The sequence below is a fragment of the Ursus americanus genome, chromosome 12, assembly GCF_024610735.1.
Source record: "Ursus americanus isolate L20-20 chromosome 12, mUrsAme1.1.p, whole genome shotgun sequence".
Classification (NCBI taxonomy): Eukaryota; Metazoa; Chordata; class Mammalia; order Carnivora; family Ursidae; genus Ursus; species Ursus americanus.
Genome location: NC_142138.1, coordinates 4,645,984 through 4,668,002, shown reverse-complemented (window position 1 = coordinate 4,668,002; position 22,019 = coordinate 4,645,984). Strand labels below are relative to the sequence as shown.

At 45.7% G+C, this 22,019-nt stretch overlaps 1 protein-coding gene across 7 annotated transcripts in view; it reads right to left on the bottom strand.

Annotated features, from left to right (window-relative positions):
- The window catches only part of MAST2 (microtubule associated serine/threonine kinase 2), a 204,516-nt gene that overhangs the window by 8,767 nt on the left and 173,730 nt on the right, over nucleotides 1-22,019 (bottom strand). For all 7 annotated transcript variants that reach the window (XM_087865856.1, XM_045799660.2, XM_045799663.2 and 4 more), the window contains 8 exons: nucleotides 21,040-21,115; nucleotides 10,212-10,421; nucleotides 4,969-5,070; nucleotides 3,768-3,900; nucleotides 2,891-2,952; nucleotides 2,535-2,620; nucleotides 1,862-2,070; nucleotides 682-820 (listed from right to left, as the gene is read on the bottom strand). In XM_087865856.1, coding sequence (XP_087721982.1) covers nucleotides 682-820; nucleotides 1,862-2,070; nucleotides 2,535-2,620; nucleotides 2,891-2,952; nucleotides 3,768-3,900; nucleotides 4,969-5,070; nucleotides 10,212-10,421; nucleotides 21,040-21,115 — 1,017 coding nt within the window. The remainder of the gene's footprint in view (nucleotides 1-681; nucleotides 821-1,861; nucleotides 2,071-2,534; nucleotides 2,621-2,890; nucleotides 2,953-3,767; nucleotides 3,901-4,968; nucleotides 5,071-10,211; nucleotides 10,422-21,039; nucleotides 21,116-22,019) is intronic.

Sequence of the window (22,019 nt, the reverse complement as noted above, 5' to 3'; positions counted from 1 at the left end):
TGTCACTCTATCGTACCTCTGGCTAACAGGCCCTTTGAAGACTCGCTAGCACCCTTCAAAATAAAACCCGAACCTAACAAAGAGACGGTTGATCATCTGATCCCTGTCTCTCCAGCCTTCTCTCTTACTGCGCAGACCAGTTCACGACCCCGTCTCCACGTCATCTACTATTCCGAGTTCCTGGGCCCACGCTCTCATACCTGTGTACCTTTTGCAAATCCTGCTTCCTGGCTTTAGAAAGCTCCTCTCACCTTTCCCATCTGACTAATGCCTTCCAAGAAGTAGCCTATACGCAGCTATTTCTGTTTCCCACACTGAAGTGCTGAGGTCAGGGACTGTCTTACAGCCCAGATTACAGTGTTGGCCCAGAGATGTCAGTAAACGTCGGAGCAGCCGTCTACTAGATGCTCCTGACTCCCTCCTGCTTGGGTTCTTTAGCTGAGCTCCTCAGTGGCTCTTACATGTCACTGTGGCCTTACAAAGCCCCTGCCAGACTCGCTGGCAACGGACTTTGCACCTGGGGTGGTCAGGGGCTAGAGTATTAGGCCTAGACAGACACGCACACGAGCACTGTTTTCTAGCAGCCATTTTGGGATAGACTTAAACACGCTGTGTCTGCCTCCACTTATTTAGAAACCCAAGAGGGAGAACTTGGACCAGGGACCCAGAGAGTGGGCGTACTTGTCGGGCTTGAGGTCACGGTGCACGATGCCGTAGTTGTGTAAGTATTCCAGGGCCAGCACAGTCTCCGCAAAGTACAGACGCACCATGTCCACAGGCAGGGCCCCGATGTTCTTCAGCAGAGTGGCACAGTCTCCTCCTGTAACAAGCCCAGGACACTATGAAGGAAGGGTCCCGTCCGCTACTACTCAGGATGGTCTCAGGCTTATAGTGTCTGAGGCCTCAGGGAGTCCCCTGGCACTAGAGACCAGAAATCTAGCTCTTCTGCCGCTGGTACAGGGGACAGAGTATGGAGAGGTGTAGACAGAAGGGAATCTGCCAGTGGCTGTCAAGGCCAATGTTCAGGCCAGAAAGGGTAGGAACCCAGGCCTCCATGTCTGTGAAGGGACCTGCAGGGGTAAAGTTATTACAGGGTGGGAATCCTGTATATTATAAATATATCTGACTGAGACTTTAGCATTTTTCCACTTATGTCCTTCCTGCTGGCTATTCTTTGGTTTTTGAATAAGATGACATTGTAAACTCCCAGCATGTACTCTCTGAATTAAAAGGAGAGTTTTGTTCAGTTTCAACTTCAACACTTAGGCCAAATATCTTTGGAAGCTGTACCCAGCAGTGCAAAAGGAAGAGTGAAGGTCACTGGGAAAGCTGCCGTCTCTCCCCAGGGAGACCCCGTGATGCTCTTCGACTCCATCCCCAGAGCATTTTGTGTGGTCTCAAGGGGTGTCCCCTTCACAAGCCATCAGTCAGGGCAATGGCATTCCTTTTTTTCTGAGGGGCCAGATGCAGTCCTCCCAGCATGCATCTCTGGGCTTGTGTGGCTCTGCTACCTCCTTTGTTCCTGCCTGGCGCCAGCAGCAGAGACCATCCAGGCTTTGGGGTACAGGATTCTACAGCTGTTGGGCTGATACATCTTGTCCCAGAACGCCTGTCTTTGCACCTGATATGGGCAGCCTCATGCAGGTACTACTCCAGAAGCCTCTCCCTGTGAGGGACATGGAGCCTTGTGCCCACCATGGCCAAATGGCCTCTGAGATCCTAAGGCAGAAACCAGTGCCAAAGAGAGATTGGGAAGCTGGGCCCTGAAACGTCACCCCTATACAAAGCTGTTGGTCGCAGCTCAGGGCCAAGCTTCACACTGTGCCTTGGCCTCCATGCCAGGCCACCTTTCCCCCAGTACCTTCAACATACTCCATCACCATGCACAGGTGGCGCTTGGTCTCGAAGGAGCAGAACATGCTGACCACAAAGGGGTTCTCGGCGAAAGTCAGTATGTCCCGCTCCACGAAGGCCTGCTGGATCTGGTTCCGAAGGATCAGGTTCTGCTTGTTGACCTTCTTCATGGCAAAGCGCTGCCGGGTGGATTTATGCCGCACCAGGAATACAGCCCTGGAGACACAGCCCATCCCATCTCCCGTGGGCCCTCAGCACCTGGGCTGTGCTCCCCACCACCCAGAGCTGGGGTGTCCAAACTGCCTCCCATCCCACCTTACAAATGCACAGACCAAAGGAACAGGGGTGTGCTTATCGATGAGAAGAATCTGGGCCTCCTGCCCACAGACATCTGCAATTTCCCAATACACTAAGTCTTGAGGACACAGTTGAACCCTTCCCCAGAGCTCAGCAAAAAGACAAGTGCTACCAAGAGGAATGGGGACCTTGTCTGGGAAAGGAATACTGCTCAGATGTCAGAGGAAACTGAACTCCTGTCTCTCCAGGAGGCTTTAGGGAGGGAGAGGGTCTATCCTGACGCAGCTGCTGCCCAGAGGACTGGGTATCATACACTTCTAGAAGGAAGAGCCCAAGGCCTGACTTAGCTCCAGGCCTGGCCACACCCTCACCCCTGCCTTTACCCATAGGCGCCATTGCTGATGAGCTTAATAGTTTCGAAGTCCTCTTCAGACGGTGTCTTTTTAGATGTCAGAGATGCCCCACGACCCTGGAAGACAAGAGCAAAGGCAGGAGGCAAACATGCTTCTCAGAGCCCACGTGCTTGGGGAAGCAAGAGCCCCGGCAACAGCTCGGCTCTTAGCCCTGTTGCAGCCCCCACCCATTCTTCCTGATGCAGGAGCTGAGTGACTTCGGACACAGCGGGTGCAACCACCCGCTCCTCCGTTCCACCCTCAGACATCCTCTCAGAGAGGACTCGTAGCCCTTTGCTTCAGAGGTCCCAGCCTCCAGGATTGGGGCAGAAGCTCGAGGTCTTTACCTCCACTGAATCATCTGTCTCTGGAGTGTCGGGACTGTCATAGCTGCTCAACTGGGCCATTTCTAGAAACAAAGTAAGGGCACAAGAGAAAGGTGTGCACAGCAATGTCAGGTACCTCAGCAATCCACTCACAGCACACGACAGGTGCATGCAAGGTAGGCAATCATAATCCCAGCATCTGCCTGCGGTGCAAATCCAGTCCCGCGGCTCTGTCCTCAGAGCAGTTACAGCTTTTGGACTTGTTTGCCAAATAATATTGCCACTCCTATTTCTAGAAGCCCAGTGCCATTCACAAGGCCTGGCAAATTTTAAAAATCTTCCCTCAAATTTAGGACAATTCCTGGAAAACAGAGCCCAAGGTTGAGCTATTGGTCCCTATCCTGTTTCGCCAGTGGGGTTGGGAAGCAGGGAAGGTGGATGAATAGAGACCAGGGACTTAGAAGCACAGGGTTCCTGCAGGGGTGCAGTGTGAAGCCCGGAAGTACGGAGAGATCTGCTGAAGCCCGGGGTCAGGACTACACCAAAGTCACAGGAGGGCCGGTAAGGTGGCAGAAGGGGAGGTAAGCATGCAGAGGAGGTGACCATTTTTGAAAACGTAATTGTGGTCTTTTGTCATTGACCTCTTTTGACATTAGGGTCTAAATCCAGCCCAGCTGGGCTCATGGCAATCCGGGCTGGGTTATATCAGGCAGACGTGAACAAATCTGAAGGAGGGGCTGCACTATGACAGAGGGCACGGGGTTCTTCTGACAGCCTTGAGGCCCCTGCTGCTGCGCCGTGTCCATGTCCAATCTAAGGCTCTTCTTCCAGTGGCTTCCCTGCAGTTAGAGCTTGTGGGCTGTGGGGCGTGTTTGCAGCCACCAGGCAGCATGCTCACCCTCTAGGGGATCCCGTGTGAGGCCCAGTTGACTAACGATGTAGCGGGGAATGTCACATTTAATCCCTTGTCCCTCTTTGGCATGGCCCTCGGCTGCTTCTAACAGATGGTAGAACTCTTCAGGGTCAAACTCCTGCACCAGGGGAGAGAGGCAGTCAGTGGTGAGGGCTACAAGTGAAGGCCTCTTTGGTTTTTACAGCACATACCCCGAGGACGATGAACAGGACTTTTTCTTTGTGATGGGACACCCTTTTCCCCAAATACCCAGAAACATCATGATTCAGGGATCATATAAATGGGGACAAAGCCGTCTTCCAGGTCAGCTCCAGACTGGACATCCTAAGCATATGCTGTCTTCCTGACAATAAGAAGCAGAGCTTTTGGTTTCAAGATAGCTCAGCCCATTGACCGGGTCCAAAGCCACCTGCCAGCCCAATGGCACGGTCACACACACACTCTCTCACACACACACACACACACACACACACACACACACACAATCGCGCACATACGTGCACGCCTGCCTTCAGAGATTTACGAGCGCCTCCTAGGTGCCAGGAGCCGGAGAGCCATGCGGACAGCACAGCAGTCCTTGTCTGCCCGGAGCACGTAAGAATGAGGGTTCCATCTACTGAGCACCCACTAAGTGCCACACTCTGGGCTAAACCCTACTAACACCAGGGTTCTACGACCTCAGTGAGGAAATCAAAGCCCACAGAGAGGCACTGACTTGTTCTCGTCAAGCCTTGGACTTACCGCAGTTGCCACACTGCCCGCAGTATCATAACTGTTCTTTCCATGTCTCCACGCCTCCTACCTGAGACGCTAAAAGACTAACTGCACTACAGAGGGAGCACCTGAGGACCAGGGACTCTGCGTTGCTCGTGTCGGTGTCCCCAGCGTCTGCCATGAAGGAAGTGCTCAGTACAGTGCTGCCGCATGATGAAGTGAAGGACTCGACTTATGCCGACGGAACTGGCCCGTGCTCCTGACCGCCCGGACCGCCACTCACCTGGGGCCTGCTCGGTGTGAGGGGGCCAGGCTAATACCGCTCAGGAGCAGCCACTTTCCTCACAGGAACTCATCCGGGCCCCCAAGCTGGCAGATCGTATTTAAATAAGGACGACCACAGTTTTGCTGTTAGCGGGATACCTCCCCTACACGCCCCACCTCCTCTCAACCTTCTCGGGAGGCCACTCACCAGGCATTCCAGGAGCCGAGCTGGGCGTGCGATGACAATCATCAGCTTCTTCACCAGCTGCATCACAAAAGCCACTTCCGAACTTTCTGAGCGCTCATGAGCCTGTAGAGAAGACAAAGGTTGGCTAAGTGATCCACTGGCACAGCGTGGTTGGGCTAATGCAGGACGGGGCTGTGCAGAGCTGGCTCTGGGGACAAACAGCTGGGTGGTACAGAGACTTCTGCAAAATGAAGACGTTAGAGAAAGCCAGTGAGAACACTGTGAAAGGGAGCTTCGGGACACCATGACACCAGGGAATGCCGCAGAGACGCGTGGCTTTACCTGTTTCCCCATCCAGATCCCAGCTCCAGGGGCAACTCTCAAGGGAGCTTTCACCATTCACTTCCCAAACCGGACAGAATGTCAGGAATAGAAAGACTTCAAAGCAGGAGGGAGGTGACCCGATAGGTATTTTAGAAAGATCATGCTGGCGGTAGTGTGGATGGCGCACTGAAGAGTGCGAGCCGAAAAGCAGGACAATCCACTAAGGGGCTACTGCGGTAATGCGCATGAAAAGGCATAAGCCCTGGCAAGAAGGATGGAGAGAAACAGACAGCCTGGGGCCATTTCCGAGGTAGGTGACTGAGTAGACCTGGGGCTGGAAGAAGCAAGAAGAGAAGGGAAATGCAACTACAATTTTAGGGGAATTTCGGTGAACCCACAAATGAAATAAGAAATATAAGAAGATAAGTGGTTCAGGTTAGGGCAGGTGGAGAAGTTCTGTTTTGGACGTGCAGTTTCAGGTACCTATACCAGATACTTTCTTGGGTATCTACCCAGCCCAGGAGCCTTTCTCTTTTTCATGGAAACTGCTCTGAGGTCTACTAGCTACATGTGTATTGTGTGGCTGGCTGCCCCTTCCATCCCACCTCCAGCAGCTGACCAGTGTGGATGACTCTCCTATGAATTTAAGAACGGACGGAAAGACACAGAGGAAAAGCAGCACGGAGAAAAACGGCATGAGAGGAGAATAACCACTTCCTGAGCTTCCCACAGCTGCTGGTTTCTGGTTTTGGTCCCTTAGGGCCCGGTTGCATTCCTATCTTCAATTCTCGAAGACCCGCCCTTTGTAATTAGTTTCCCCTTCCTGCTTAAACTAATCCAAGTTCGCTCTCTATTATTTGCAATGGAAGAATAGTAACCAATCAGAAGTCAAAAAGTGGAGGCGTCTTTTTGAAGCAGCTAGCAACACTGATCTGGAGCTGAGGAGAACAGGGAGGGACGGGACGCAGCCAGGTGGGCCTGCTCAGTATATGGACGACAACGGAAGACACGGAAGGATGAAGCTGTCAGGGAGAGCATGAAGAAAGGAGGAGGAGGAGAACCGACGCACAGGGTGGTACCCCGCAGAACACCAGCATTTAATACTTTTATTAATTTTTTTTAAAGTTTCTTTCTTTCTTTCTTTCTTTCTTTCTTTCTTTTTTTTTTTTTTTTTGGTGATCTCTACATCCAACATGGGGCTCGAACTTATGACCCTGGGATCAAGACTCATGTGCTCTTCCGACTGAGCCAGCCAGATGCCCCCTAAAGCAACATGAACACCAGCATTTAAGAGATGGGCAGAGAAGGAACTTGTGAGGAGGCAGCAAGACTGTAAGGCTGGAGAGAACAGTGTCATGACGCCCAGCAGGGAAGAAGGTCCAGGAGAGGTATTCATGGTGTAGAGCTCTGTGGAGTTGTGAAGACAGATGAGGATGGAAAGAGGCCATAGGATCTCTTTGGCAATTGGTTGGTTCATTCCTTGGTGACTTCTGCCTGAAACAATTTTAGAGGAATGGTGGGAAGGGAAAGTTGAAGGCAGAAGACCGAGCAGTGAACAGGTTGTTAGGAAAGGAAAATAACAAATGAGGACCGTTTAAAAAAAATTGGTTATGAAATGAAGAAAGAGGCTGGGAACTTGGTGAAACTCATTTATTCTTTTAAGACTTAGCCCAAGTATCAACTCTGTGAACCCTCTTCTAAGTCCTCTGCCTGTACCCCACCCCCCACCAAACACACAAGAACAGGAAGTAACTGCTCCCTTTTCTATGTTCTGTTTGCTCATACCACATGGCACCACATGTTGTTTCGTAACTAGTTGTCTGTTTCTACAGCTACACTGTAGAGCCTTGTGAACAGAGAGACCATGTCTCTTTTTCTTCCCTTGCGCACTGAGACTAGCATGGTCTCTCTTACACAGCTGCCGTCACTGTTTGTTGATGAAGTGTTTGAAATATGATCTTAGGCTCTGGAATAAGACAAACCTGGGTTTGGGTTCTAGCTCTGCTACTAAGAAATGAGTTACGTTGGGCTCACCTAGCCTCTTTTAAAGCTTTGGTTTCCTCATCTGTAGATTTAGAGAATAGGAGTACCTTACAGTATTGTTGTGAAGATTACATTAGATAAATTAAATGAGATCATGTATTGTCCAGTATGCACTGAGTGCCCCATAAATGATAATGATATTTTCAATGTAAATCTTACCACGCCATTTTCCAAATTAAAAACATTCAATAATTTCCCCACTGCCTTCATGCTAAGATCTGTTCCTCACAACACTTCAGCCTTTGCCCCTCCCCTACCCCTCCCGTTCTAACTCTTCGAATTCATCTACCAACTTTTCCCTGCAGGGATCCTTCACCTGGTCATACCAAACTACTTCATCTGCAATTCCTGGAATGCACCTAGTTCCTCCATACCCCTCTCTGGCTAGTGCCAGCTCCTGGTGGGCAGACTGACCATAAGTGGTTGTTCCTGGGTATCCTTTGATTACTCTCTTGCTACATTTACTGTTTACACTTGCTTTGTTGTACACAGGTCTGTAAATATTATTGCCTTAGATATTTGTATATAACTTGGGTTTTGTAGCTTTTATTTATTCAAAATTCACATGTTAATGACTTATGGTGGTGGTCTACCCTGGGCATTATGTGGTTAAAAAAGAAAATACTTCCCCTCAAAAAAATTTTTAATGCAGAAACAATAAATTTCATGGAAAATAAAAAAAGGAGAAAAGAATAACAAAAAATTTTTTCCTAGGTCTGCTGAATTCCTACCTACTGGTCAAGACTCAACTTTTCCCGAACTCTCCTTGCAGAACTGTGCTCAGAACAGACCTCTGCCATTCAGTACTCATCAATCATAACCACTATAATACATAAAAGTGAGATAATTCACATAGAGGGCTCAAGGTGGCGCCTGGCACACAGTACACTTCAATAGATGATAGGTGTTCTTTTCACTTGTTGACGGGTCTATAACCCCACTCAACAGCAAATTCCTTGAGCTGGAACCTGCAATGAGCTTTTTTCTACATCCCCAGGGCCTAGCAAATTAGGGAACAGATGAACACACTGGCTCCATATTCAGTGCTCTTGCTGCACCAAACAACCCACTCCCAGGGGGCCATGAGTCTGGGAAAATGCCTGAAGGTTTTGGGCAAGGGTCTGACTTTAGCATTTCAGAGGATCAATCTTAGATATACAAGCAACCTGGGAAGTCACTCCACCTTGATCCTTTATCTGATGCCACAATCCTGGATTCCTATCCACTGTTAGAAAGTTACTTTTTTTTTTTTTTTAAGATTTTATTTATTTATTTGAGAGAGAGACAGCCAGTGAGAGAGGGAACACAAGCAGGGGGAGTGGGAGAGGAAGAAGCAGGCTCCCAGCGGAGCAGGGAGCCCAATGTGGGGCTCGATCCCAGGACTCTGGGACCATGCTCTGAGCTGAAGGCAGACGCTTAATGACTGAGCCACCCAGGCGCCCCTAGAAAGTTACTCTTGAACAGAAACAAAGAGCTGCCAGGGATCTGCATGAGAATTTAGTCTGCTAAAATCATATTTCTACAACGTTTGAATTTAAGTATTACTCTTGAAATCAGAAAAAAAAAACATTTTTGTAGAAGGAAGCACTTTTTCATCTATTAAATCAAAACTTGCCTCACTGTAACTCTTATCCACTGGGTGAACAGGCCTTTTAGAGGACAGGGAACAATCTGCTACCTATTATGTATGAGAAATCTTCCAATATTTGACAGCAATAATCATGGTCATCTTTAGCCATCTTTTCTCTAGATTCAACTGTTTCCTAATTAAAAACAAAACAAACAACTTCCCACTCCTAATTTCTAGACTAACACACTGAAGTCCTGTTTGATCATTAGCCCTGGGTTCTCAGCTCAGTTGGTTCGACACCAGAGCAAGGTCATGCGTCCGGAGGTAACAGGGGTCTGGATTAGGAAATACTCTAGTATGTGAAGGGGCACACGTCCTCCCCACTGTACTAATGGTATAATATGGGGCAACCGTGATTTGAGGGAGGAAGGCAACAGACCATCTCACTGTAGAGTCTAACAGGAAAGCAAACCCTGGAGCAGGAAGGGGTGGTTGAGAACTCACTGTATGGGGCGCCTGGGTGGCTCAGTTGGTTGAGTATCTGACTCTTGGATTTGGCTCAGGTCATGATCTTGGGGTCCTGGGATTGAGTCCTGCGTTGGGCTCGCACTCAGCACAGAGTCTGCTTGGGATTCTTTCCCGCTCCCTCTCCCTCTGCTCCTTCCCCACCACTCGAGTGTGCAGGCACGCTCTCAAATAAATAAATAAAACCTTAAAAAAAAAAACCCAACTTATTGTATACTGCGGTCTTGACCATCTCTGGGTAACTTTATCTCTAGCCTCCCAAGAAGTCTTTTTCACACTGGGGGGATCAGGTCTCAAAACACATAAATCCCCACTAGCAAACTTGTCACCACATCAATACAATGTCAGCAAACAGATAAACCCATAGTACAAGCCCCAGTCGGTTTTCCCTGGGCTGAGCAGAACCAGTCTGAAGGCTCTGCTTACCCCAGTATTTCCACCAGAATAGAACCCACCACAGTCACTGGGGCCACTTCTAGGCTCTGGGTTACAAATGTAGTCTAATATTTATGAATACTACCAATGTTGCAACCTCAGGCAGAGTGAGTGGGATCAGAAAAAAAGCCCAAAGAACTGAGTTCTTTTGATACCAAACACGCTTCTCTTAGTAATGCAGGGGACTGAGGGGGAACCGAAGTCCATCAGCACCACCCCTGCGGGTGGGGAGTCCTGCATACAAGCAAGGAGGTGATGAGCTGGCTGAGAAGACTGGAAACACCATCAATGCCGTTATCTTAGCTTGGAATAAATAATCTACTACCTCATGGAGGATGTACCAAAGTTCCACCACAAGGACACTCACATCTTGTAGAAGTTTCTCTAAATTCTCTTGAAGTTCATAGAAGTAGTGTGATGTAATGAGACGATTCTGAGATTTATCCAGGCAGTCTCGGGCCATCTCAATCACCTGATGATGAATAAAGCTCAAGGTTCCATCTGCCAAGGGCAGCACACTGTCTGGAGTGTTGGAGGAAATGAATTCTGCAAGACGCTCTTCCATTTGTGCGGTGGCCTGCAAATAAAAGCAAGAAAAGTGACACTTCCCTTCCAGGTCCAGGTTAGTCGGGAAGATACGCCTGAGGATACACTCTGTGATCCTGGTTTGCTGATGCTGCATTTGGGGAACCTGACATCGGACAGAGGAAAGATGACCCTTAAGTCAAATCCAAACATAGTCAAGGGGCACCTGGGTGGTTCAGTGGGTTAAGTGTCCAACTCTTGGTTTCGGCTCAGGTCGTCAGATCGAGCCCCGCATGGGGACCAGAAAGTCTGCTTCTCCTCTCCCTCTGTCCCTCCCCCCACTCATGTACTGTCTCTGTCTCTCTAAAATAAATAAATAAATCTTTAAAACAAACAAAACACGATAGTCAAGGCCCTCCTCTCTTCTGGCCTTGTCTATCTCCCCCCACTCCTTGGAGGGCCTAGAAGTGTTTGCTGCTCTCTCCCTTGAACGTGCTGCCTCAGGCCTGTTTACGCTGTTCCCTGTCTGTAGCTTCTTCACCTGCCAGGCACGCCTGGCAAACTCCTATCATTCCTTCCAATTTCAGTTCCCACATCATCTGTCTCTCCTCTGGGAAGTCTTTGATTCCTCCAGACCACCTAGGGTTTCCTTTCGTCTGTGCTGCTATTGGCCCTCCCGAGTGCATAAACTTACTGTATGGACACTGCTGTTTTCTAAAGACTTCTCTGCACTGGGAATTTCAAGTCAGAGAGAATTTGATTTATCTCAGGATCCTCTTACTTGACCTTAGGACCCAAATGGACTAAGCAGATGCTCAGAGAGTATTTATTGAAGGTGTGAACCTGCCTCTTCATGGACCTGGACCCTCAGGACAGCAGAACAGGTGTCTGGCTCAGAAGCCTCTTGGGGACCTAACTGCATAGTCATGCCAAACAATAAATTACACCAGTTAAGTTTCTAGCTGCCTATCTAGGACTTGGCCTTCTTTCCTTTGCCACCAGGTAGCAATTCTGATTTCCAGTGTGTGTTTAGGGGTGTGTGTGTATGTGTGATATTTTCACCATAAGCATTTTTGCCACAAACATTTTTACTGCATAACTAATTGGCCATAAGGCAATTTTGCTGTAAAGGAAAACAATAGCTGGTTGAGAATTTCATTTGACAGTTTGGTTTCATTTCTCCAATGATGCAGTACTCCCATTCTTCATATAAATCTTAGCCTTCGTAACAGTCTATACAGTAGCTCAGAGTTTTGAACCCACATTTCCCATAGAAATTTGGAATCTCTATAAACGGACACGTGACAATATGCCAAGGACAACCAACAGCATGGAAGGCTTTCACAACGCAATACGAAGCTCAGTTATAAATACGTATCCTCGTGGGGCACCTGGGTGGCCCAGTCAGTTAAGTGTCCGACTCTTGGTTTCGGCTCAGGTTGTGATATTGGGCCCACATCGGGCTCTGCACTTGGCCTGGAGTCTGCTTGGGATCCTCTTTCTCCTTCTGCCCCTCCTGCTCATGCTCGCTCTCTTTCAAATCAATCAATCAATCTTAAAAAAATAAATACATATCCTCATATGTAGAAACTGATACTTCTCTTAATGAAGGATGGAATTTTGGTGAAAAAAGAAAAAGTGCGATGCCAAGCAAGAGGATGAATTGACAAGCAAAGCCAACATACCTAATGCTATGACCAAAAGTCTCTGAGGACAATGCTTAGGTACAAGCAACAACATAAAGGCAGGTATTTGTGCTGTATTGCCATGAATCTACACTCTACATTTTGAATTTATTAAAATACTTTGTATTTTGCAATAGCCTTTTAATTTCGTTATTTGTTTTTTTTTTTGCTTCATTATGCCCTTTTTAATGAATGTCCTTCATTTATTTTGGGAGACCTTAGTTTTTACCCCAAAACTGCCTAACGGCCAGTTATGTAGTGAAAGTGCTTATGTGAAACTACCTAGCACCGCGTGTGTAAACACATATCTAACTATATGTGCACACAGGTATGTGGTGTGTGGGGGAGAGAGGCAGGGGGAGGGAAGAGGGAGTGGAAGGAAAGGAATCCTAACATATTTTGTCTAACAGTGCATCTTTACATTGATGGAGACACACATACAGACACACGCAACGCCAGAATGACAATACAATACCCAACACATACAAGGAGGAGGAGGAAACAGGTGAGGTGCATTTTAAACACTACACACTCCTAAACTTTTTTTAAAAAATTCTTCATTTAAATTCAATTTAGTTAACATGTAGTGTATTATTAGTTTCAGAGGTAGAATTTAGTGATTCATCATTTGCATATAACACCCAGTGCTCATCACATCACATGCCCTCCTTAATGCCCACCACCCACTTACCCCATCCCCCCCACCAACCTCCCCTCCAGCAACCCTCAGTTTGTTTCCTACAGTTCAGCGTCTCTTATGGTTTGCCTCCCTCTCTATTTTCATCTTATTTTTCCTTCCCTTCACCTCTGTTCATCTGTTTTGTTTCTTAAATTCCACATGAGTAAAATCATATGGTATTTGTCTTTCCCTGACTGACTTATTGCACTTAGCATAATACCCCCTGGTTCCATCCACGTCACTGCAAGTGGCAAGATTTCATTCTCCTTGATGGCTGAGTAATATTCCATTGTATATAAATATGACATCTTCTTTATTCATCTGTCGATGGACATCTGGGCACTTTCCATAGTTTGGCTATTGTGGACACTGCTGCTATAAACATTGGGGTGCATGTGCCCCTTCTAATCGCTATGTTCGTATCCTTTGGATAAATACCTAGTAGTGCAATTGCTGGGTCATAAGGTAGTTCTATTTATAACTTTTTGAGGAACTGCCTACTGTTTTCCAGAGTGGCTGTACCAGCTTGCATTCCTACCAAGAGCGCAAGAGGGTTCCCCTTCCTCCGCATCCTTGCCAACATCGGTCATTTCCTGACTTGTTAATTTGAGCCATTCTGACTGGTGTGAGGTGGTATCTCATTGCAGTTTTGATTTGTATTTCCCTGATGCCGAGTGATGCGGAGCATTTTTTTCATGTGTCGGCCATCTGGATGTCTTCTTGACAGAAATGTCTGTTCATGTCTTCTGCCTATTTCTTGACTGGATTTTTTGAGTGTTGACTTTAAGAAGTTCTTTATAGATTTTGGATACTAGCCCTATATCTGATATGACATTTGCAAATATCTTCTCCCATTACGTAGGTTGCCTTTTAGTTTTATTGACTGTTTCTCTTGCTGTACAAAAGATTTTATCTTGATAAAGTCCCAATAGTTCATTTTTACCTGTTTCTCTTGCCTTTGGAGACGTGTCTAGCAAGAAGTTACTGCAGCCGAGGTCAAAGAGGTTGCTGCCTGGGTTCTCCTATAGGATTTTGATGGATTCCTGTCTCAGATTTACAGGTCTTTCATCCATTTTTAGTCTGTTTTTGTGTATGGTATAAGGAAATGGTCCAGTTTCATTCTTCTGCATGTGGCTGTCCAATTTTCCCAACACCATTTATTGAAGAGACTGTCTCTTTTCCATTGGATATTCTTTCCTGCTTTGTTGAAGATTAGTTGACCACAGAGTTGAGGTCCACTTCTGGGTTCTCTATTCTGTTTCATTTATCTATGTGTCTGTTTTTGTGCCAGTACCATAGTGTCTTGATGATTACAGCTTTGTAATAGAGCCTGAAGTCCAGAATTACAATGCCTCCAAGCTTTGGTTTTCTTTTTCAACATTACTTTGGCTAATCGGGGTCTTTTCTGGTTCCATACAAATTTTAGGATTGTTCCAGCTCTGGGAAAATGCTGATGGTATTTTGGTAGGGATTGCATTGAATGTGTAGATTCCTTCAGGTAGCACAGACATTTTCACAGTATTTCTTCTTCCAATCCGTGAGCACGGAACATTTTTCCATTTCTTTATATCTTCCTCAATTTCTTTCAGTGGTGTTCTATAGTTGTCAGAGTACAGATCCTTTTGCTTCTTTGGTTAGGTTTATTCCTAGGTATCTTACAGTTTTTGGTGAAACTGTAAACGGGATCGGTTCCTTGATTTCTCTTTCTTCTGCTTCATTATTAGTGTATAGAAATGCAACTGACCTCTGTGCACTGATTTTATATCCTGTGACTTTGCTGAATTCCTGTATCAGTTCTAGCAATTTTCTGGTGGAGAGTCTTTTGGGTTTTCTAAATAGATTATCATGTTGTCTGCAAAGAGTGAAAGTTTGACTTCTTCTTTACTGATATGGATGCCTTTTTTTTTCTTTCTGCTGTCTGACTGCCAAGGCTGGGACTTCCAGTACTATGTTGAACAATAGTGGTGAGAGTGGACATCCCAGTCATGTTCCTGACCTGTCTTAGGGGGAAAGCTCTCAGTTTTTCCCCCTTGAGGTGATATTTGCTGTGGGTTTTCTGTATATGGCTTTTCTGATATTGAGGTATGTTCCCTCTATCCCTATGTGACAGAGAGTTTTTATCAAGAAAGGATGCTGTATCTTGTCAAATGCCTTTCTGCATCTACTGAGAGGATCATATGGTTCTTGTCCTTTCTTTTATTTATGTAATGTATCACATTGATTTGTGATTGTCGAACCACCCTTGCAGCCCAGGAATAAATCCCACTTGTTCGTGGTGAATAATTCTTCTAATGTACTGCTGGATCCTATTAGCTAGTATCTTGGTGAGAATTTTTACATGCACATTCACCAGGAATATTGGTCTGTAATTCTCCTTTTTGGTAGGGTCTTTGTCTGGTTTTGGGATCAAGGTAATGCTGGCCTCACAGAAGGAGTTTGGAAGTTTTCCTTCCATTTCAATTTTCTGGAACAGTTTCAGAAGAATAGGTATTATTCTTCTTTAAATGTTTGGTAAAATTCCACTGGAAGGCTATCTAGACCTGGACTCTTGTTTGTTGGGAGATTTTTGATTACTGATTCAATTTCTTTGCTGGTTATGGGTTTGTTCAGGTTTTCTACTTCTTCCTGGTTCAGTTTTGGTAGTTTATATGTTTCTATGAATGGATCCATCTCTTACAGATTGCCTAACTTGTTGGCATACATAATATTGTCTTATAATTGTTTGTATTTCTTTGGTGTTCGTTGTGATCTCTCCTCTTTCATTCATGATTTGATTTATTTGGGTCCTTTCTCTTTTCTTTTTTGGTAAGTCTGGCCAGGGGTTTATTGATTTTATTAATTCTTCCAAAGAAACAGCTCCCAGTTTAGTTGATCTGTCCTACCAGTTTTTTTTTTTAACTCTATATCATTGATTTCTATTCTAATCTTTATTATGTCTCTTCTCCTTCTGGATTAGACTTTATTTGCTGTTCTTTTTCCAGGTCCTTTAGGTGTAAGCTTAGGTTGTGTGTTTGAGACTTTTCTTGCTTCTTTAGGAAGGCCTGTATTGCTATACTCTCCTCTTAGGACCACCTTTGCTGCATCCCAAAGGTTCTGAACTGTCGTGTTTTCATTTTCATTTGCTTCCATGTATTTTTAAAAAATTCTTCTTTAATTTCTTGGTTGACCCATTCATTCTTTAATAGGATGCTCTTTAATCTCCACGTATTTGTGGTCCTTCCATATTTTTTCTTGTGGTTGACTTCAAGTTTTAAAGCACTGTAGTCTAGGGCGCCTGGGTGGCGCAGTCATTAAGTTTCTGCCTTCGGCTCAGGGCATGATCCTGGCATTCCGGGATCGAGTCTCACATCGGGCTCCTCCTCTGGGAGCCTGCTTCTTCCTCTCCCACTCCCATGCTGTGTTCCCTCTCTCCCTGGCTGTCTCTCTGTCACATAAATAAATAAAATCTTTAAAAAAAAAAAAAAAGTACTGTAGTCTAAAAATATGCATGGTATAATCTCAACCTTTTTGTACCGGTTGAGACTTCATTTGTGACCCAGTATGTGATCGATTCTGGAGAATGTTCCATGTGCACTTGAGAAGAATGTGTATTCTGCTGCTTTAGGATGAAATGCTCTGAATATATCTATGAAGTCCATCTGGTCCAGTGTGTCATTCAAAGCCCTTGTTTCATTGTTGATCTTCTGCTTAGATGATCTCCCCATTGCTGTGAGTGGGGTGTTAAAATCTCCTACTATTATTGTATTATTAGCAAGTAGTTTCTTTAATTTTGTTATTAATTGGTTTATATATTTGGCTGCTCCGAAGTTAAGGGCATAAAGATTTACAATTGTTAGATCTTCTTGTTGGAGAGACCCTTTATTATGATTTAGTGTCCTTCTCCATCTCTTATTACAGTCTTTGGTTTAAAATCTAGTTTGTCTGATATAAGGATGGCTACTCCGGCTTTCTTTTGAGGTCCATTGGCATGATAAATGGTTCTTCACCCTCTCACTTTCAATCTGGAGGTATCTTTGGGTCTAAAATGAGTCTCTTGTAAGCAGCATATCAGTGGATCTTGTTTTTTTAATCCATTCTGATATCCTATGTCTTTTGATCAGAGCGTTTAGTCCATTTACATTCAGAGTAATTATTGAAAGATATGAATTTAGTGCCGCTGTATTACCTGTAAAGTCAATGTTCCTGTAGATTGTCTCTATTCCTTTCTGGTCTTTGTTACTTTTGTGCTCTCTCTCTGCTCAAAGGATCCCCTTTAATATTTCTTGCAGTGCTGGTTTAGTGTTTACAAATTCCTTTAGTTTTTGTTTGTCCTGGAAACTCTTTATCTCTCCTATTCTGATTGACAGCCTTACTGGATAAAGTATTCTCGGCTGCATATTTTTCCCACTTAGCACATTGAAGATAATATCATGACAGTCCTTTCTGGCCTGCCAGGTCTCTGTGGGCAGGTCTGCTGCCAGCCTTATGTGTCTACCCTTATAGGTTAAGGACCTCTTGTCCCGAACTGCTTTCAGGATTTTCTCTTCATTTTTGAAATTTACAAACTTCACTATTATGTTGAGGTGTTGACCTATTTTTATTGATTTGGGGGGGGGGTGTTTCTCTGTGCCTCCTGAACTTGAATGTCTGTTTCCTTCCCCAGAGTAGGGACGTTCTCAGCTATAATTTGTTCAAATAAACCTTCTGCCCCTCTCTCCCACTCCTCATCTTCTGGGACCCCTATTATCTGGATATTATTTCACTTCATGGAATTGCTGAATTCTCTAAGTTTCCCTTCATGATCCAGTAGTTTTCGTTCTCTCTTCTTTTCAGCTTCCTTATTTTCCTTCATCTTATCTTCATTATCATTGACTTGCTCTTCTGCCTCATTCAGTCTCATTTTTATAGCCTCCATTTGGGACTGCAACTTGGTAATAGCATTTTTAATTTCAGCCTGACTATATTTTAGTTCTTTTATTTCTCCAGTAAGGGATTCTCTAGCGTCTTCTACGCTTTTTTCAAGACCAGCTAGTATCTTTACTATCGTTGTTTTAAATTCTAGCTCAGACATCTTACTCATATCTGTATTGATTAAATTCCTGGCAATGAGTACCACCTCCTGTACTTTCTTTTGGGGTGAATTTCTCCGTCTCGTCACTTTTTCCAGAAAAGAATAAAGAGAAAAAAAAATAACAAGAGAAAAAAAAACCAAAACAAACCAGAAAACAAAAACAAGACAAGAAGAAAAAAAACAAGAAACAAAACAAAACAAAAAAACTAGATCCTGGGTGTGTTTTGGTCTGCTTGTTACAAGAAACTAGATCCCAAAATAAGAAAGAAGGAAAAATATATACATTATATAAATATATATAATATTTATATATTATAGCATATTTATGTTATATATATATAATACAATGAAACACAAAATAAATGTATATATAAAAATAAAAACTTAAAAAGAATTGAAAAAGTAAGAAAAAACCTGAAAAAAAAATACTGAAAGACTAAAGAATTAAAAAAAAAAATCAAAACAATGAATACTATATACTGTTTTCCCCAAGGGCTGAAGTTTTGTAGCCCTCTTTTATCAGTAAACTTGATGCAAGCCGGATGTTTGAGCTGCTCCCCTGGGGGAGGAGCCTATTGCACTAATTCTCAGGTGCACTTGCCCTAGTGGAAATTCACCTTCAGTGCACAGGGAGGCAGGCCTTGGTGTAAGCAGCTCCAGATTCTACTATGCGGTGCTGTTTTGCTCCCTGAAGGCTTTCAGCACTGATGGGAGGGATAAAAATGGTGGCACCCTGATCTCTCGCCCCAGAGCTGAAAGTTCATGCCCCCCCCCTCTATACACACACACATACTTCGGTGAGCCCTCACGGAAAAGCAGTCAATCAGTCTTGTCTCTCTGGTTTCCCTCAGAACTCTGTGTTCACCTGGCCTGTACCTGAGTGTTTTTATCCCAGGCACATGAGTGAGTTTCAAAACTCCAATTTTTTTTTTTTTTTTAAGATTTACTTATTTGAGAGAGAGAGTGAGCACAAAGAGGGAGAGGAGAAGCAGGCTCCCCACTGAGCAGGGAGCCTGATGCGGGGCTTGATCCCAGGACCCTGCAATCATGACCTGAGCCGAAGGCAGACCCTTAACCGGCTGAGCCACCCAAGCACCCCTCAAAACTCCAAATTTTATGGCTACCTGCAACATGGACTGGTGCTCTTTCTCCCAGGGGAGGGAGGGGGTCTCACCTCACTTCTGCCTTTTGCTGGACCCCTGCCAGGAAGGTGGTCCCATGACTGCACAGCGGTTCAGTTTATGGCAGCACAGAGCAGAAGGCTGGCACCTAGACTTGCTGTTTTAGCCGTTCTCCCCACTCTTGTGCCTGGGAACTCTGCCACACTCAGGCACCTCCATTCTTCTTGTGACCCCGGGGATCCCGAGACCGTGCTGTGGACCCTGGGATTCCACCCCACTTTGCCACCTGAGCACCTTGGAGCCAGGGACGTCCCCCACTGTAGCAGACTTCTGAAAGTTCTGATTTTGCGCTCTGCTGCTTCTAGCACCTTGCGGTAGCCTCCTTAAGCAGGCTCCCTTCCTTCCTCCACATCCTTACAATCACCCTGGATTCAAGTCTCCGCACCTCCGACCTTCCAAAAAGTGGTCACTTTTCTACTTGCATAGTTGCAGGATTTCTTTTCTCAGATCTCTAATTTCATAGGTGAATGATTTGAAACTATCTAGATGTGTTCGAGGGGCCAGACAAACTTAGGGTCCCTTACTCCTCAGTCATCTTAACTCCACCCCCCCCCTAAACTTCCTTATAAAGGATCAAGCATAACAACATCATTCCCTAGCAGTCCACTGTGCCCCTCTTCCTCACTCTAACTCTATAAAGCCTGCTCGGCGGCTAGAAAACATAGACCACAGGGCCCAGGGCAGCAGGGAAGTAACAGCTCACACTGAGTGCTTACTGTGTCCTGAACACATAGAAAAGTTTAATGCTCGTTAATCTTCACAAATGCCTTATGAGATACATACTCTTATTGTCCCCAGTGACAGATGAGGCAAATGAAGCTCAGGAAGTTAAACAATCTGTCCCGGGTCATACAACTAGTAAATGGCGGAAGCAGATTTGAACCCATTCAGTCTGGCTCCAGAATGTGTGTCCTTCCTTACTGCTATGCTTCCTGTGTATGTCAAGAGGGAAAGCACAGGGCTTTATACCATTTCCCTAAGCCACCCATGTGTGTCCAGGAGGCTATACCAGAGTCTAGAAAAAGGATACTCTCAGAACAGCAGGGAACCACCTCACACTGCAGCCCCTAAACTCAGAGGAATAGGTAGACCCAGGGAAGTCTGGATAGAGGATGAGCACAAGAGGCTTGAGGGCTCAGTCCCATAGCAGTAAGGAGGCTTGAGGGCTCTGTGCTCCTTGTTGTCATGGACAGGGAACCTGTGTCAATGCCCTGGTTCTGACAGAGCTGGCTATGTTCTGCAGGAACGGGGCCTGTCATGAGAAGGTGAGGTCAGAGCGTATAGACATGCCGTGTTCAAAAAGAAATGCGAATGGAAAACAAACCCCTAGGTTCCACCCACATGATGGTTTCTAGCCAAAGCACAGAGCTGCGAAGACTACTTCTCAACTATCTCTGGAGAGTAATCTGCCTTCCTTCCTCAGCATTTTCCTGCTTGAAAACTCTGTCTCCCACCTTCCTGCTCCCTCCGGCCAGCTTCCTGCTAGTCCAGCACACCGTTCTGTGCACATTCTGGGCCTGGTGACGGGGCACTGCTTAAGACATCTGCATAGAACGTATTGCATGGTGCACTGGGTGTTATACGCAACTAATGAATCATCGAACTTTACATCAGAAACCAGGGATGTACTGTATGGTGACTAACATAATATAATAAAAAAACATTAAAAAATTCAAAAAAAAAAAAAAAAAAGAAGAAAAAAAAAATCTGCATAGAATGAACATGTTTCCGATAGTCAATCCCGTTCTGCAGGGACCGTGACTTGTGGCCCTGATGTGCATGGTTAGAAACAAGGTCCTAGTTTTTTCCTTCCCCATAACATATGGGGAACACCTTTCTAACACCTGCCTCTAGATACCTCTCCAGGGAGTAGAGAAATAGAGGCCCTGCAAATACAAGCCCCAAACTCGTAGTCCTCTGCTGCCTGTCTCCTCCCCAGCAGTCTGGCAGCTTGCGCCTGTATCCTCCTCATCCTGGGTGCCTTCCTGCTCTTCTTCTTTATTACCTCTGGTGAGAGCACTCCATCCCCTCACCCCCAGTCCTCCCACAGGGGCAGCCATCCTCAGGATCCTTACCTTGGGGAATCTTTCTTTGTATACATGATTCATCATTATTATTTCACTGTCAAAGGAAACTGGGGACCGTCCAGGACTAAATAAAAAAGAAACAAGTGTGTTATTGTAGTGTCATGGAACTCTCAAGAAGAAAGATGACCATTCCCAGAGTCCCTGTCCTCCCACTGTCTGCAGCACCCACACACTCCCACCTTAATGAGTGCTGAGTTCTAGAGTCTCCCTTTTTCCTGAAGCTCCCAGCATACCTTGTTTAGCTCAAAATGGTGCCATCTGGAGCTAGGCTACCTTCCTGTAAGAAGCCTGGCTTTCACAAAGACCTCTGCCAGGGCCTGAAAAGGTCTAGAAAGGAGGAAACTACTCCTGAGTCTACTGGTGGCTTTCCTAGGATGACCTCCCCTGGAACAGGACTCTCTGGGTCTTCTTTGCTTTGGCCAGTGGGGTTTTGAGTATACCCCAGCATGTTCTAGGAATCGAGTCAACTCAAACCACCACCAGAAAAACCAAAGCAAGACCATGTATACCTGTATCCTTTTCCAAACAAGCTGCAGCCAATGAGGACAACGTGGGCTCTGACCTGGGGGATAAATGAGGCCAATCCAGCCTGCAGTGAGTTATTAGCCCGGGTCATCTAAATCTTCCTCTTTGGCCCAGGTGCAGTTACATCTTCTTAAAGGATTTCAAAGCTTGAGCCACGTAAATGAATGGATATTTGAGTCCTCCCAGTTTGGTGCTCCTGACATATGACTCTCGCTGAGCTGGGTTCAGAATTGTTCTCTGCCTTTCTTCCCTGGAGTGGGCCACGGTCTGCTCGCTGGATCCATATACACTACCAAGTATTTTAAGAGTAATACAGCAGGGCTTTCCCTGACATACTATACTCCTCTCAGTCTCAAGTGGCCTAAAATGAACCCTATGGATTGCGGAGAGCACCAAGACTCAGGTATTCCTCTGAGTGAGACGGAGAAGGGCACTGGGATCCA